The sequence below is a fragment of the Mytilus trossulus genome, chromosome 2 (genome assembly GCF_036588685.1).
Source record: "Mytilus trossulus isolate FHL-02 chromosome 2, PNRI_Mtr1.1.1.hap1, whole genome shotgun sequence".
NCBI lineage: Eukaryota > Metazoa > Mollusca > Bivalvia > Mytilida > Mytilidae > Mytilus > Mytilus trossulus.
The window spans coordinates 88,615,868-88,631,107 of record NC_086374.1 but is presented as its reverse complement, the minus strand read 5'-3'; the positions used below and the strand labels follow the sequence as shown (position 1 = coordinate 88,631,107).

General features: G+C 32.1%; 1 protein-coding gene across 2 annotated transcripts in view; it reads right to left on the bottom strand.

Annotated features, from left to right (window-relative positions):
- Nucleotides 1-15,240, bottom strand: part of LOC134708281 (amine oxidase [flavin-containing] A-like) — a 64,460-nt gene that overhangs the window by 17,951 nt on the left and 31,269 nt on the right. For both annotated transcript variants that reach the window (XM_063568695.1, XM_063568696.1), the window contains exons 8-10: nt 14,341-14,500; nt 8,073-8,217; nt 7,423-7,480 (exon numbers count right to left, since the gene is read on the bottom strand). In XM_063568695.1, the coding sequence (XP_063424765.1) occupies nt 7,423-7,480; nt 8,073-8,217; nt 14,341-14,500 (363 nt within the window). The remainder of the gene's footprint in view (nt 1-7,422; nt 7,481-8,072; nt 8,218-14,340; nt 14,501-15,240) is intronic.

Below are 15,240 nucleotides of genomic sequence, written 5' to 3'. Positions count from 1 at the left end.
TGATCTCAAGTGCTCCGGAAGGGTAAGCAGATCCTGCTCAACATGTTGCACCAATCGTGTTGCTTATGTGATTACAAATCCGGTAAATAGTCTAATTCAGTAGAGTCAATTGACCATTTTGGTGATGTTGATTTATTTGTAGGTCTTACTTTGTTGTACATTATTGCTGTTTACAAATTATCTCTATTTATAATAAACTTGAAGATGATAACAAAAAGCTGCAAAATTTTCTAAAAAATTACCAATTCAGGGGTAGCAACTCAACAACTGATACCCTAATGATGATTGTGGACAAGTTTGGTTAAATTTGTCCCAGTAGTTTCTGAAGAGAAGATAATTGTAAAAGATTACAAAAATTTACAAAAAATTGTTCAAAATTGTCTAATAAGGGCAATAACTCCTTAAGGGCATACGATACAGTCACATGGGAGGTAATGACGTTGCTAACTAAAATTGTTATTTTCGGGACTTAAAGGGAAAACATGGAGTTTTCGACTGATATTTATAGTTCAAACTGATCTAACTTTAAATGTTATCTCTTTTTTTAAATGACATGTGGTGTGATTACGTATGGAGATTATGTGTACCAATTGCAACTTTCATGAAAGAGTCAATAGTGCAATTTTTTTTTTAATTTGATAAATATTCAGCTAAAAATTATGTTTTTTTTCTACATTCATTAACATTTGATAATATCAGATTATAACATGTTATTTCATATAGGTTGAGAATAAGATTCTTTTATTGGATAAAAAGGGGTCACATGACATTCATTAATCTTCAGTAATAAATTCTATCGGCCATTAACAGAACAATACGGACCAGAAAACCGGTCATTAATGAACTTTTACATGATATGGACCGGTGGGGCGTGGTTTACGTCTGATAATGACCATTGGGGCGTGGTTTCCGTTTGATAATGACTGTTGGGGAGTGGTTTCTCTGTTAATGACCAATAGGGCATGGTTTCTCTGTTTAGAAAGATGTACCTTTTATAAAACATGTTCCTGTTTTTAATATTACATTTAAGTTGTTGAATTGTTTATTACATTTTTTTGTTAATTGTAAAATTAAAGAGAACTTAATTAAGAATTTGTATACTGAAAAGTTGCACTAAAATGAATGGCAGTATTACTACGACTGGTCTTCACTCTTTGCTATAGAAATTGTACAACTTCTCGAGTTCACTTTAGGCGTTTCAAATTTATGAGAATTTTCCAAAACATGGTTTCTCAATGAAATAAACATAATAGTTCCTGAAAAACTGGTCATTATCGTGATACATTGACTGCCCGTAGGACAGAGGTATTGGCTGCGACAGCGATAATGACCTCGCCTTCGGCTCAGTCATTATCACTATCTTAGTCAATACCACTGTCCTGTGGGCAGTCCATATATCAGGATAATGACCAGTTTATCAAGAACTATTATATAAGTATTACTCGTATCGCATGTATTATCAGCCCTAGGTTCAATATCAGCCCAAGAGCCGCATGGCCTTGAGGACTGATATTGACCGAGGGCTGATAATACATGCAATATGAAAACTGACATGTTAGATCTATGCTTCAACAATGGAGAACCAGATGCTCCGCAGGGCGTAGCTTTATACGACCGCAGAGGTTGAACCCTGAACGGTTGGGGCAAGTATGGACACAACATTCAAGCTGGATTCCGCTCTAAATTTGGATTGTGATTAAATAGTTGACACAGCATAGGTTTCTGACACAGAATGAATGTATTCAAATGAACTTAAAATTTTTGTTTTCTCTTAGAGCAATTCACTATGCTGTTGAATATTAATCCTCTCAAAAAAATGTTTGAAGAAATTTTCTTTTTATTTATGAAATTTCAAATGAGAAAAATTTAACCCAATTTTTTATTCACATCCCCTTTCCCTTATTCCAAAACTAATTTCAATTAAAATATTCTAATGGAGTTTGCAACAATTACTACTCATTTAAATACATGATGTAAAAAAACTGCTTGTTATCACTGAATGGTAAAGATTATTTAAATTTATCAGTTGGTAGTAAAAAGTGAATATACATTGTATATTGTATATAACAAAGATTTAAGTTGATTCTGGACAAAGAAAGATAACTCCAATTAAAAAAATTCTTGCAGATATTTCTTGCTTACTATACTGGACAAAGAAAGATAACTCTTAATTAAAAAAAAATTTGCTATTTCACAATATTGTGAAATAAGATATTTCTTGCCATTGCACAATACTGTGCAATTGAAAAGACTTGCTATTGCACAATACTTAAAATAATAATTTTAGATCCTGATCCTGACCAACTTGAAAACTGGGCCCATAATCAAAAATCTAAGTACATGTTTAGATTCAGCATATCAAAGAGGCCCAAGAATTTAATTTTTGTTAAAATCAAACTTAGTTTAATTTTGGACCCTTTGCACTTTAATTTAAACCAATTTTAAAACTGGACCAAAAATTAAGAATCTACATACACAGTTAGATTTGGCATATCAAAGAACCCCAATTATTCAATTTTTGATGAAATCAAACAATGTTTAATTTTGGACCCCGATTTGGGCCAACTTGAAAACTGGGCCAATAATCAAAAATCTAAGTACATTTTTAGATTCAGCATATCAAAGAACCCCAATGTTTCAATTTTTGTTAAAATCAAACTAAGTTTAATTTTGGACCCTTTGGACCTTTATGTAGACCAATTTGAAAACGGGACCAAAAATTAAGAATCTACATACACAGTTAGATTCGGCATATTAAAGAACCCCAATTATTCAATTTTGATGAAATCAAACAAAGTTTAATTTTGGACCCTTTGGGCCCCTTTTTCCTTAACTGTTGGGACCAAAACTTCCAAAATCAATACCAACCTTCCTTTTATAGTCATAAACCTTGTGTTTAAATTTCATAGATTACTATTTACTTATACTAACGCTATGGTGCGAAAACCAAGAAAAATGCTTATTTGGGTCCCTTTTTGGCCCCTAATTCCTAAACTGTTGGGACCGAAACTCCCAAAATCAATACCAACCTTCCTTTTGTGGTCATAAACATTGTGTTTAAATTTCATTGATTTCTATTTACTTTAACTAAAGTTATTTTGCGAAAACCAAGAATAATGCTTATTTGGGCCCTTTTTTGGCCCCTAATTCCTAAACTGTTGAAAATAAAACTCCCAAAATCAATCCCAACCTTTATTTTGTGGTTATAAACCTTGTGTCAAAATTTCATAGATTTCTATTAACTTAAACTAAAGTTATAGTGCGAAAACCAAGAAAATGCTATTTGGGCCCTTTTTGGCCCCTAATTCCTAAAATGTTGGGACCAAAACTCCCAAAATCAATACCAGCCTTCCTTTTCTGGTCATAAACCTTGTGTTAAAATTTCATAGATTTCTATTCACTTTAACTAAAGTTAGAGTGCGAAAACTAAAAGTATTCGGACGACGACGACGACGACGACGACGCCAACGTGATAGCAATATACGACGAAAATTTTTTCAAAATTTGCGGTCGTATAAAAATAACAGATTCATATATTGATCCTTTTATGTGGTTCCCAAATAGAAGTTCAAAGAGTGAAAAGTTCACAGACATCGGACACCAAATTTAGTACATTCAATATGAAATCTTTCTATCATATGCCTCAACAGAGAAAAAAACATTTTAGTATGGACTGCTAAAATGTTTTTTTTCTCTGTTGAGGCATATGATAGAAAGCTTTCATATCGAATGTACTACTATGGACGAAATAACAAAAAAATAATTCAACCATATATATAAAGAACACTGTTTGGAAAAGTAAATTTTTTTTTAAAAGTAACTTTCAAACTTTTTGTTCTTTCCTCGCCAGGATTCGAACCCATGCTACTGAGATATCATGAAACCAAATCGCCTGTGCTGTAACCAGTGGGCTAGAAGGGTCTAAATACAGCACAAAAAACATTTTCCAAAAGACCAAAAAGAGAGAAAAAGTATATTTAAACAAAACGCATTTGACTAACAGGTCGATCAACTGATGTTCTTTAACCCTGCTGACTGCCATTGACTATAGCCAAATAAAAATGATCACAAGATGTAACAAAATGGATCTAAATATAATTTAAATACTAATCTTGTGGCCAAGATATTATGCCACAAACGGTGTCAATATTTGTTTTGTACACCAGATCCGGATTTCGACAATAAATGTCTGTTGAGTCGAAATGGTATTTGGAAGGCCATATAATTTAACCTCATTTAAGAGTCAATATAGGTTGAATGGATCATATAAACCGGAGGGAAAATATGATACAAGTCCAAACGAAAAAATATAAATATAAATACTGTCAAACCTTTGCAATCATAATGGTATACAGACATAAATATATATGAATACTGTGACAGAGCAAAATATGTACACTATTTACAATTATACTGATAATATTTAGCCAGGATAGCACACATGCAAATTTAGAAATATAATGAAAGTACACAGCTTATTAATTATTTTTTTTATTTTTTCAGGATCTCTCTTTGAAGACATGAAAAGAACAACAATCTGTTCAGATAGAAACTTGACGAAGACATTTCCCTGGTCTTTTTGTGAAGATAAAATTCAGATGCATAATTGTGTTTGTGGATACTGTTACAGTAGTGGTATACAATGTCCTCAGATGTTTCATTGTAATTACTATTAAGCAAACAATCAATTATTAGTTAAAAGGAAGATAAAAAAGAAGAATACATGTTGATGTTATAAACATCAGAAATAACTGTACAATTCTCAGGAATTACTGAAGGGAGTTAGTCATCGATCTTACTCATTATTTTAGCTGTAAATTTGATTAAAACATATGTAAAAATGTCTAATTGTTTCAGTTAAAACACCAATCTCCAATTGCTATACTTAAGCGATGTATTTGTGATGTCATAATAAAGGGGAATTTTATAAAAACCTCATATTTTGCAGAATACTGCAAAATTTATGACAGTTTACTGAAATTAAGTTGTGCCATCCTTCCCCCACAAATATTTTTGCTAAAATATTCTGTATATACCAGATGAAGATTATGGTATGATTGGCAACGTAACAACTCTCCACAAGAGACCAAATGACACAGAAATACAACTATAGGCCACTGTATGGTTTTTAACAATGAATAAAACCCATACCACATGGTCAGTTAAAAAAGTCGGATATGACAAATGTAAAACATTAAAAACATGGAAACTAACAGCATGATTTATGTACAAAATAATGAACAAAAAACAAATAATCATGATAAACAGCATCAAATGACAACCATTGAATTACAGGCAACTCAGACTAAGGACAGACACACTCAGAATGTGTCCAGATTAAATAAGTTTGAAGAGGTGTATCATATCAATATTATTTAAAACAAACTATTATAAATTGCTTTGCCAAGAGTTGCTGGATACGAGCACAAAGGACAACGCTGAACAGTTGATGCAAAAATGGACACAATATTCACACTTGATACAGGTCTGAATTTGGATTGTAATTAAATATATGACACATAATAGGTTTCTGACACAGATTAATTGTAGTTAAAGTTAAAGATCTTAGAATTTGTTAAATGATTGAGTGCTGTTGCGTATTGACCCCTCCCCCCCCAATTATTTTTAAACTCCCCCACCCCATCCCCCTTTTCCCCCCAAAAAATGTTTCCCACAAGATATGATCATAATCTCAATTCAAATTACCAATGGAGTTTGCAACCATAAAACCCCATTTAAATACATCGTATTTAGAAAATAACATACATAATCATGGCTAAAATTAATGTACCTTTATCAGCATTTAAAAGTAGCCTCTAAATAATAAATTGACAGCTAATCACCTTTTAAGACAATACAACATTTCTTTGAAACAAAACAATTTAGGGAGGTAACTCTTTTTTGCCCCAAAAATGCACAAATAAATGATTTTGATCACAAATAAACAAATTTATTACCACTGAACCCTTTGAAATACACTATTATTATATAATATATACTTCCATCACAGTATTTGATGATTCTAGAAACAGCTAAATAATCATTTATACTAAAACTAGCAGACAACTTTACATAATTTAAAAGCAATGTAAGTGATTTTTTGACTCAACAATTAGTCTCAAAATTCTGACCAGTTGAATAGTTTGGTTTAATAAAACAAATTGCAATTTGGTCAGAATTTTAATAAGTGGCAATAGGTGGATAGCAACACTTACAGTCAAGTCACAGTAAGTTATCTTATTGTTTCTTGGCTGCACAGTGTTTCCAAAATGGACATAAAGATGGAAAAATGCATAAATTCTGTATTTTTCATTGTTTTTATGAAAATGGTACATATATTCTATTATGAATGTTTTTGATGTTTTTCATTAGTATTTCTTGACCCTATGCATTTCCAAACATTTTGTGCCAGTTCATTTTTTTTATACAACTTTAATAAGTCAAATATCGTTAATCTTGAAATAATTGACCAGAATCAAAAAGTTGCAAATATCGACTTCTACAAGTCGATAAGTGATCAAAATTGGTTAACTTCAAGACCCACACATACTTATAAGGAGGTCATGCATCTAAATCAAATAATGACAACATTGAAAGACAATGCTTTGTCTTCTAAAGAAAAATATGAATGAGACTCTAAAAAATCAGAGATAATGTTAATAAACCTTACAATGCAACCACCTGGAACCACACTTAATGAGGTAAAATATCTGTGTTTAGTAAGGATGTTCAATTAGACAATTAAATATAGATAGCTCAAGTCCTTGTGAACTCTCAGACAGGTTTTTGCTGTCATAGGTGGTGTAGTTTGGCCACCAAGTGAAATTAAGCTTTTTCATCAACATAAATAGACCTAAACAAGTCTGTCATTTTCTGACTTAGATAAGTCTTAAATTGAAAACACATTTTTATGATAAATACATGTTTTGACTTCTTAAAGGTCAAAACAAAAATCGACTTGTTTATGTCTGAGCTCTGACTGCAGTTTGGAAAAGTTGTCACACATTTTATTTTCTTGGGCCAATACCAAGACTTTAATGCCCCCTTCTCTTTAAGAAATGGTTCAAGCATATGAATGCTCATCTCTACCTCAAATATAGCATACTGCATATATTTGTATTTATTCGCATAAGGTTAACTTCTAGATATAAGTGTGATTGGATCAACAAATTTGTTTTTTAATCATTCTTTATTTTCACAAACCTGTTAGTCAGTATAGTCTGACTAGACAATAGTGTTTCACCATGATCTTATATCTTACTGATAAAAATCAATAGGAACAAAGCAATCAATGCATTAGTTTAATTCTAGAGAGATTAATATTCCTATGTTTTTTTTTATTTGTATCAAATCATTTTATATAATTTTGACAATAAAGTGTTTAAACTAATCAAGCAAAATTCTATAAATAGTTAATTTTACCTTCAGAAACTGCTCACACTTAAATGCTTGTGCATAGTGTTGACAAATTGCATGTTTTCTACAAATAATCAATTTAAAATTTAATTCATTTATGAGTTTGACTGTTCCTCTGGTATATTTCCCCCCTCTTTTCAGTGATTAAAAACCTTAAATTCAAACAAATCTGTTACCTATGTAGAAATTAATACTCCTCATGAAGTTAAGGAAGTTTATAAATTATACATTGGTTGCCAATGAAAAAACTCATCATATCAAAAACTAGTCAAAACACTTCTTAATAAATTGTATCACTGGTACAAGGGCTAGACATCATGTGTCAATATAAATCAACACGAAGACATCTTATACATGCAGGTTATTTCACATCAAATTCTTTATGGTTATATTCTATACAAAGCACAAAAATGTTGGCATTCACCTCAAAAGCTAACCAAACTTTTAAATAGACTTATTAAAAACAGATGTAGCTAAGATACTGTTGTCAAGTTATAAAAGATGGAATATTTTGGTATTAAAACTCATAGCGTCTTTGCATTGGAAAATAAACACATTATTCTAAACCAGTAGATTACATGATAAAGCTTATGTTCTTCTTTTAGCTTGATTTTCTAAAACAATCTCCATGATTTATAATGGGTCTATCATCATACCTATTTGACTCTGATTCGTTCATCAGTTCTCTAGCTTGATTGGCTAAAACAAAGCCCATGATAGCTGGGTGTGTTCCATCAGGTTTCGTGTCATCAATGCAATAAGTTATAGGACCAAAGTTTGAAACCGCACTACCAGACATGTCTGTAAAAAGATAGAAATAGCACTACCACACATGTCTGTAAAAAGATAGAAACAGCACTACCACACATATCTGTAAAAAGATAGAAACAGCACTACCACATATGTCTGTAAAAAGATAGAAACAGCACTACCACATATGTCTGTAAAAAGATAGAAACAGCACTACAACACATGTCTGTAAAAAGATAGAAACAGCACTACAACACATGTCTGTAAAAAGATAGAAACAGCACTACCACACATATCTGTAAAAAGATAGAAACAGCACTACAACACATATCGGTAAAAAGATAGAAACAGCACTACCACACATATCTGTAAAAAGATAGAAACAGCACTACAACACATGTCTGTAAAAAGATAGAAACAGCACTACAACACATGTCTGTAAAAAGATAGAAACAGCGCTACCACACATATCTGTAAAAAGATAGAAACAGCACTACCACACATGTCTGTAAAAAGATAGAAACAGCACTACCACACATGTCTGTAAAAAGATAGAAAAAGCACTACAACACATGTCTGTAAAAAGATAGAAAAAGCACTACAACACATGTTTGTAAAAAGATAGAAAAAGCACTACCACACATATCTGTAAAAAGATAGAAACAGCACTACAACACATGTCTGTAAAAAGATAGAAACAGCACTGCCACACATGTCTGTAAAAAGATAGAAAAAGCACTACAACACATGTCTGAAAAAAGATAGAAAAAGCACTACCACACATGTCTGTAAAAAGATAGAAAAAGCACTACAACACATGTCTGTAAAAAGATAGAAACAGCACTACAACACATGTCTGTAAAAAGATAGAAACAGCACTACCACACATGTCTGTAAAAAGATAGAAACAGCACTACCACACATATCTGTAAAAAGATAGAAACAGCACTACAACACATGTCTGTAAAAAGATAGAAAAAGCACTATAACACATGTCTGTAAAAAGATAGAAACAGCACTACCACACATGTCTGTAAAAAGATAGAAACAGCACTACCACACATATCTGTAAAAAGATAGAAACAGCACTACAACACATGTCTGTAAAAAGAAAGAAACAGGACTACCACACATGTCTGTAAAAAGATATATGTAAAACAAAGTGTAGTAATTATTACAGGTTTTGTGTAATAAATCATTACAGAACTTCCCTAGAAACAAAAAGATGAAGTCTCCCAAGAAAGATGTGTGTTGTGTCTTCTGTCTAAATATAATATATGCAGAAATGAAAAAAATCAATGACTTGCAGCTTTGAAATTTGTTGAGATCAAAAATTAAAATAGAAGTTGCACAAACTTATATCTTGTTTAAAATTTACTCTGGTTTGGATAAGTCTGTTCAATCGTTTTCAAAGGGAAGCAAAGTGTAACACTGATGAAGACAAAAGTGATCCATATGTAGACGGATTCTATAGAACAACATGATGAAGACAAAAGTGATCCCTATGTAGACGGATTCTATAGAACAACATGATGAAGACAAAAGTGATCCCTATGTAGACGGATTCTATAGCACAACATGATAAAACCAAAGGCTCACTGCAATCTGTATCTTACAAATCTCTATTTAACTAGAGATAGTGTCAATAATAGAAATTAGGCCTTAAATTTTCTCATTTAAAAAGTTTCACATTTTGTCATGGATCCTTAATATTATGTGGAAATTGTTCTGCTATATTGTGAATTATAGTGGCGTACATCTAAGTAATTTGTTCAAAAGGCAAAGTCGCTCTACAGCATTGTACATGTGTAAAACACATTTAAAGTATGCATATACTTCAAACAAACGCTCATGGAATTCCATTTTCAATTAAAAGAGCACACATTTTAATGCAATTCTTTTGTATCATTTGTTTTGATTGATCTGTATAAAGGAAACACACATTTAAATTTTGAGCTCTTAATGTATAATATTTGATTTTTGGTGTTTTTATGCCATTTTTAAGCACCACATTTAGGCTACCATACATGTATATTGTGGCGGCCAGTTTTTATTGGTGGAGGAAGCTGTAGTGCCAAGAGAAAACCATCAATCTTCGATAAGAAAACTGACAATCCTAGTCAATTAAGATTGGAGTCAAGTGCACCTGCACAAGCAGAGTTTGAACTCACAACCTCAGTGTTAGACCACTCGGCCTACAAGGCCCCTTGTATTGTATTGTATTGATATGTAAGTTTTTACAATAAGAAGCAAATGTTTTGTTTAAAGAAAATTTTATACTTTAAAAAAAAGTTACTACACAATGCACACACCCTAGGTAAACTCAATTTTTAACAGTTAAACCACTGATAGATGTCTGAAAACTTCAAAAGCTTCACTTACTTTACAATTCCTATTTATGACAAGGCATGGTTGAGTTAATGCATCAAAACTTCTTATGTAATTTAAAAAAAAAAAAATTGGTGGAAAGCAAAATTTACAATGATATCAAGCAATTCTAACATTTACATCACTAAGGACAATGACGGACATTGAAGGTCAACAGCCTTCTAAACTTGAATTGTGTGCTTGATCGGGGAAAATAATCCAAACAAAAATGACTTTAAAGGAAGCTAATGATTTAGTTCTTAAAATATGAATTGATTTTTGTTTTCGGAAGTTTTTCTTGTGTTTTATCAATATCCTCCAAAGTGCAAGACAACTGCTTTAAATTCAGAAATTATTGCAAGCATTTATTATTGCAATTTTGTCATTCTAGACATTTTGTAAAATGCAACTTTAATTTTTGTGATATTGAGAATTCTAGTTGCTTACAATAATCTTTATCTATAATTAACTTGGACGAGTAGTTTCAGAGGAGAAGATTTTCCTAAAAGATTACTAAGATTTACGAAAAAATGGTTACAACTTGACTTTAACAAAAAATGATTTAAAAAAGATTATAACCAAAAACAGCAAAACTTCCTTAAAATTACCAATTCAGGGGCAGCAACCCAACAACGAGTGTGTCCGATTCATCTGAAAATGTCAGAGCAGATAGATCTTGACCTGATGAACAATTTTCCCCATTGTCAGATTTGCTCTAAATGCTTTGGTTTTTAAGTTATAAGCCAAAAACTACATTTTACCCCTATGTTCTATATTTTAGCCCTGGCGGCCATCTTGGTTGGTTGACCAGGTTATCGGACACATTTTTTAAACTAGATACCCCAATGATGATTGTGGCCAAGTTTGGTTGAAGGAGTAGGTCCGGTAAAGACCAATTTTGGCCTCATATTTCAGGTTCATCTGACGAAAGATTTTGATCACTTTGTAAACAGTTAAGTGTCTATTTTATTTGATTCAATAAGTTTAGGTGATAGATTTTAACTGATTTAGTCATTGAAAACGACCCTATTCACTTCAAATATGAAAAATCTACCAAATATGCCAAAAAATGTAATTTTCAGATGGTTTTTGTCAAAAATAAAAGTGGCCGCATCCGTGTTCATCCTCAACCTTTATATATGTTATGTATTATTATCAAATATAACTTACATTTCAATATTAAAGATGAACAGGAATGCGACCACTTTCGTTTTACACGGAAACCGTCTAAAATTTAACTAAAATGCTAGAATTGTGAAAATTTCAGTAATTTAGCATGACTTAATGGTGCTAGTACTCGATATATGTGCATTGTATTGTCAAAAACAGCCCAGATCTAGGTAGCAGAAGCATTCTACAGTCCAAAAAATAACTTATAATTTACATTTTAACAATTTTGTAAAACTGCTATATTTTGGGGCCAAAAAGGGGTCTTACTGATCCTACTCCTTTGGCCCAGTAGTTTCAGAGGAGAAGATTTTTGTAAAAGTTAACGACGCCGGAGGCCGGAGGCAAAGTGAGGGGAAAACTAAAAAAAAACTTGTGCCTATATGATGTGTAGAATTGAGAATCATTTGATTTAAAAATAATAAATATAGAAGATCCCTGTTGTTAGGAAAAAGAAAATATATGCAAATAAAACTTTTTTAGGTAAAGTATTTTTCTTTATGGAACCATTTTTATAATAAGTCATTTGCTAATTCTCGCAAGTATATTGTACATGATCAACATTAGGAAATTTCTATATTTAGTAACTTTTTTTTATGACATGACAATACATGAATACTGGAGATACATACCTATAGTACACCCATCACTCCTGGGACTCTTTGTTTTAAAAATCAAGCTTAGGAATGTATAATACAACTTGTAATACAGTGGCGGATGCAGGAATTTTCGAAAGGGGGGGTGCTAGCCCAGGGCAAAGGGGGGGTGCAGGGGGGGGGTGCAAAATTATCCCGATTCAAATGCATTGATCGGCCAAAATAAAGGGGGGGTGCGGACCCCCGGAACCCCCCCTCTGGATCCGCCACTGTAATATGATAAGTATAATGGACCTTTCCATGAATATTTAACATAATGTGTACAGCATGGTTCATACTAATTTGACAGAATATTTTAGAACACATTAAAATACATTAGCATTAATAATTAATAGAAATCAGCACTTTCAAAAAATGGGATGATTAAATGGATTTTCATTGTCTTTAACCAAAATATAACATCAAAATTCAGGATGATAACAAATTATTTAATATACTCTGCCTCAATGCATTAGCCTGACAAACCCATCCTGATTCCATATGCTAGCTCTAAATTTTAGTCTACAGGAAGACACATCATATTATTCTGGCTCTGAAGCAGATAGTTCCAATCAGACTTTTCTTTTACTCCAGAAAAAATAAATGGGGAATGTGTTCACAGGGACACAGATGATCACCCCGCTAGCATATAATGTTATAAAAGGGACATAACCCAAGAACTGTAAAAGTGACTCCTCGAAAAATTGAACTTTTTTTTTGACTGAGTTTTGTGGTGTAAGCATTATTAATATACATTTCATTACATTTAGTTGAGACAAGTGTAAAAGAAAGAAAACGAAAAAATCAGCACTTTTTTCATTTGTAAAGGGGCATCACCCTAGAACAGTAATCAATGTGCTTGTAAGCACTGAATGGTAAAGATTGCTTTATATTACCAGTTGGAAGTAAAATTGAATATTGCATTGTATACAGCATTGGATATAGTTGATTCAACTACCATTCTGGACAAAGAAAGATAACTCCAATTTTCACAAAGAAGGTTTAAAATATTTTTAGAAATGAAGGGTAAAAATTGCTTCAATTTATCAGTGGAAGGCAAAATTAAACATTGCGTTGTATAAAGCATTGATTGTAGTTGATTTAACTATAAACATGGTCAAAGAAAGATAACACAAATTTAAAAATTACTCGATTGATATTTTAGCAATTTTTCAACTTGTAAAGGGCGTAACTCTAGAACAGTTAACATGACTGTATAAGTGAGGGAGTGTATAAGTTTCATAACATTTGGGTGAAGCAAACTAAAGTTAGAGGACAGAAACCAACTTTGAGACGTACAGATGTACATATGGATGGACAAGGGTAAAACTCAATGCCCCCTTTGCTACAGCAGGGGCATAAAATGAACTTGTAAGTGAAGTGATTTTTCAAATGAGAATAGAAGGAGAAATTTAAAAAAAAAAGAGAATGTATTCATGGGACACAGATACTGCCAATGCTGGCATATAATGTTATAAAGGGATGTAACTCAAGGATGATGCCACCCAAATTGGACGTTGATTTAACTCAAGGATGATGCCACCCAAATTGGACGTTGATTTGAGTATTGTGGTTATAAGTATTGTGTACAAGTTTCAAAATATTTGGTTGATGCAAACTTAAATTAGAGAACAGAAAACAAGATCCAGAAGAAGTGCAGACATACAAAAGAACAAATAGATGGAAAACAAGATCCAGAAGAAGTGCAGACATACAAAAGAACAAATAGATGGAAAACAAGATCCAGAAGAAGTGCAGACATACAAAAGAACAAATAGATGGAAAACAAGATCCAGAAGAAGTGCAGACATACAAAAGAACAAATAGATGGAAAACAAGATCCAGAAGAAGTGCAGACATACAAAAGAACAAATAGATGGACAAGTGTAACACTTCATGCTTACCTTGCAGCGACAGGGGCATACATAAAACAGAGGGACATCCCCATATCTATATTGACATTCTTTCATTATAAGCTTGGGTTATAATTTCTTGTCATTCTTACCCATTTTTCTCCAGAAAGCTTCTTTATAATACATGACGGTTTTGATAATAGATCCCATTGGCATTTTCTGTATCAGTTGTATTTTCTCTCCAGGAAGTGAAGGCTCAAATGATATTCTGGACAACAGTGGTGGAGGAATGGCTAGTATCACAAAATCTGCCTACAGAAAAAATAAATATAAAGCAATGGCTATTGTAACATAATCTTCCTACACAAAGATATCAATTAAGCAATGGCAATTATAACATTGCCTTCACAAAGAGATCAATATAGTCATGGCTGTTATAACATAATCTGCCTATACAAAGATATCATTAAAGCAATTACTAGTATCACATAATCTGCCTAAAGAAAGATGTCAATAAAGCAATGAATAGTATGACTTATCTTCCTTCACAAAGATATCAATAAATTAATGGCTATTATAGCATAATCTGCCTTCAAAAAGATATCAAAAGGGCAATGGCTAGTATCACATAATCTGACTTCACAAAGATATCAATAAGGCAATGGCTAGTATCACATAATCTGCCTTAAGAAAGACATCAATAAAGCGAACTTAAGACTAGTATCACAATATCTGCATATAAAAAAATATCAATATAAAATAATGGCTAGTATCACATAAACTCTACACAAAAATATCAATAAAGCAATGTCTAGTATCACTTTTTCTCTCTACACAAAAATATAAATAAAGCAAATGCTAGTATCACATGTCATCTGCCTATACAAAAATATTATTATGGCTAGAAAGACATAGCTTTGTATATACATGTAGTCTGCCTACATAAAGATATCAGGCAATGACTAGTATCACATAATCTGCTTAAAGAAAGACATCAATAAAGCAATGCAAGTATCAAATTATCTGCCTATAGAAAAATATCAATAAAGCAA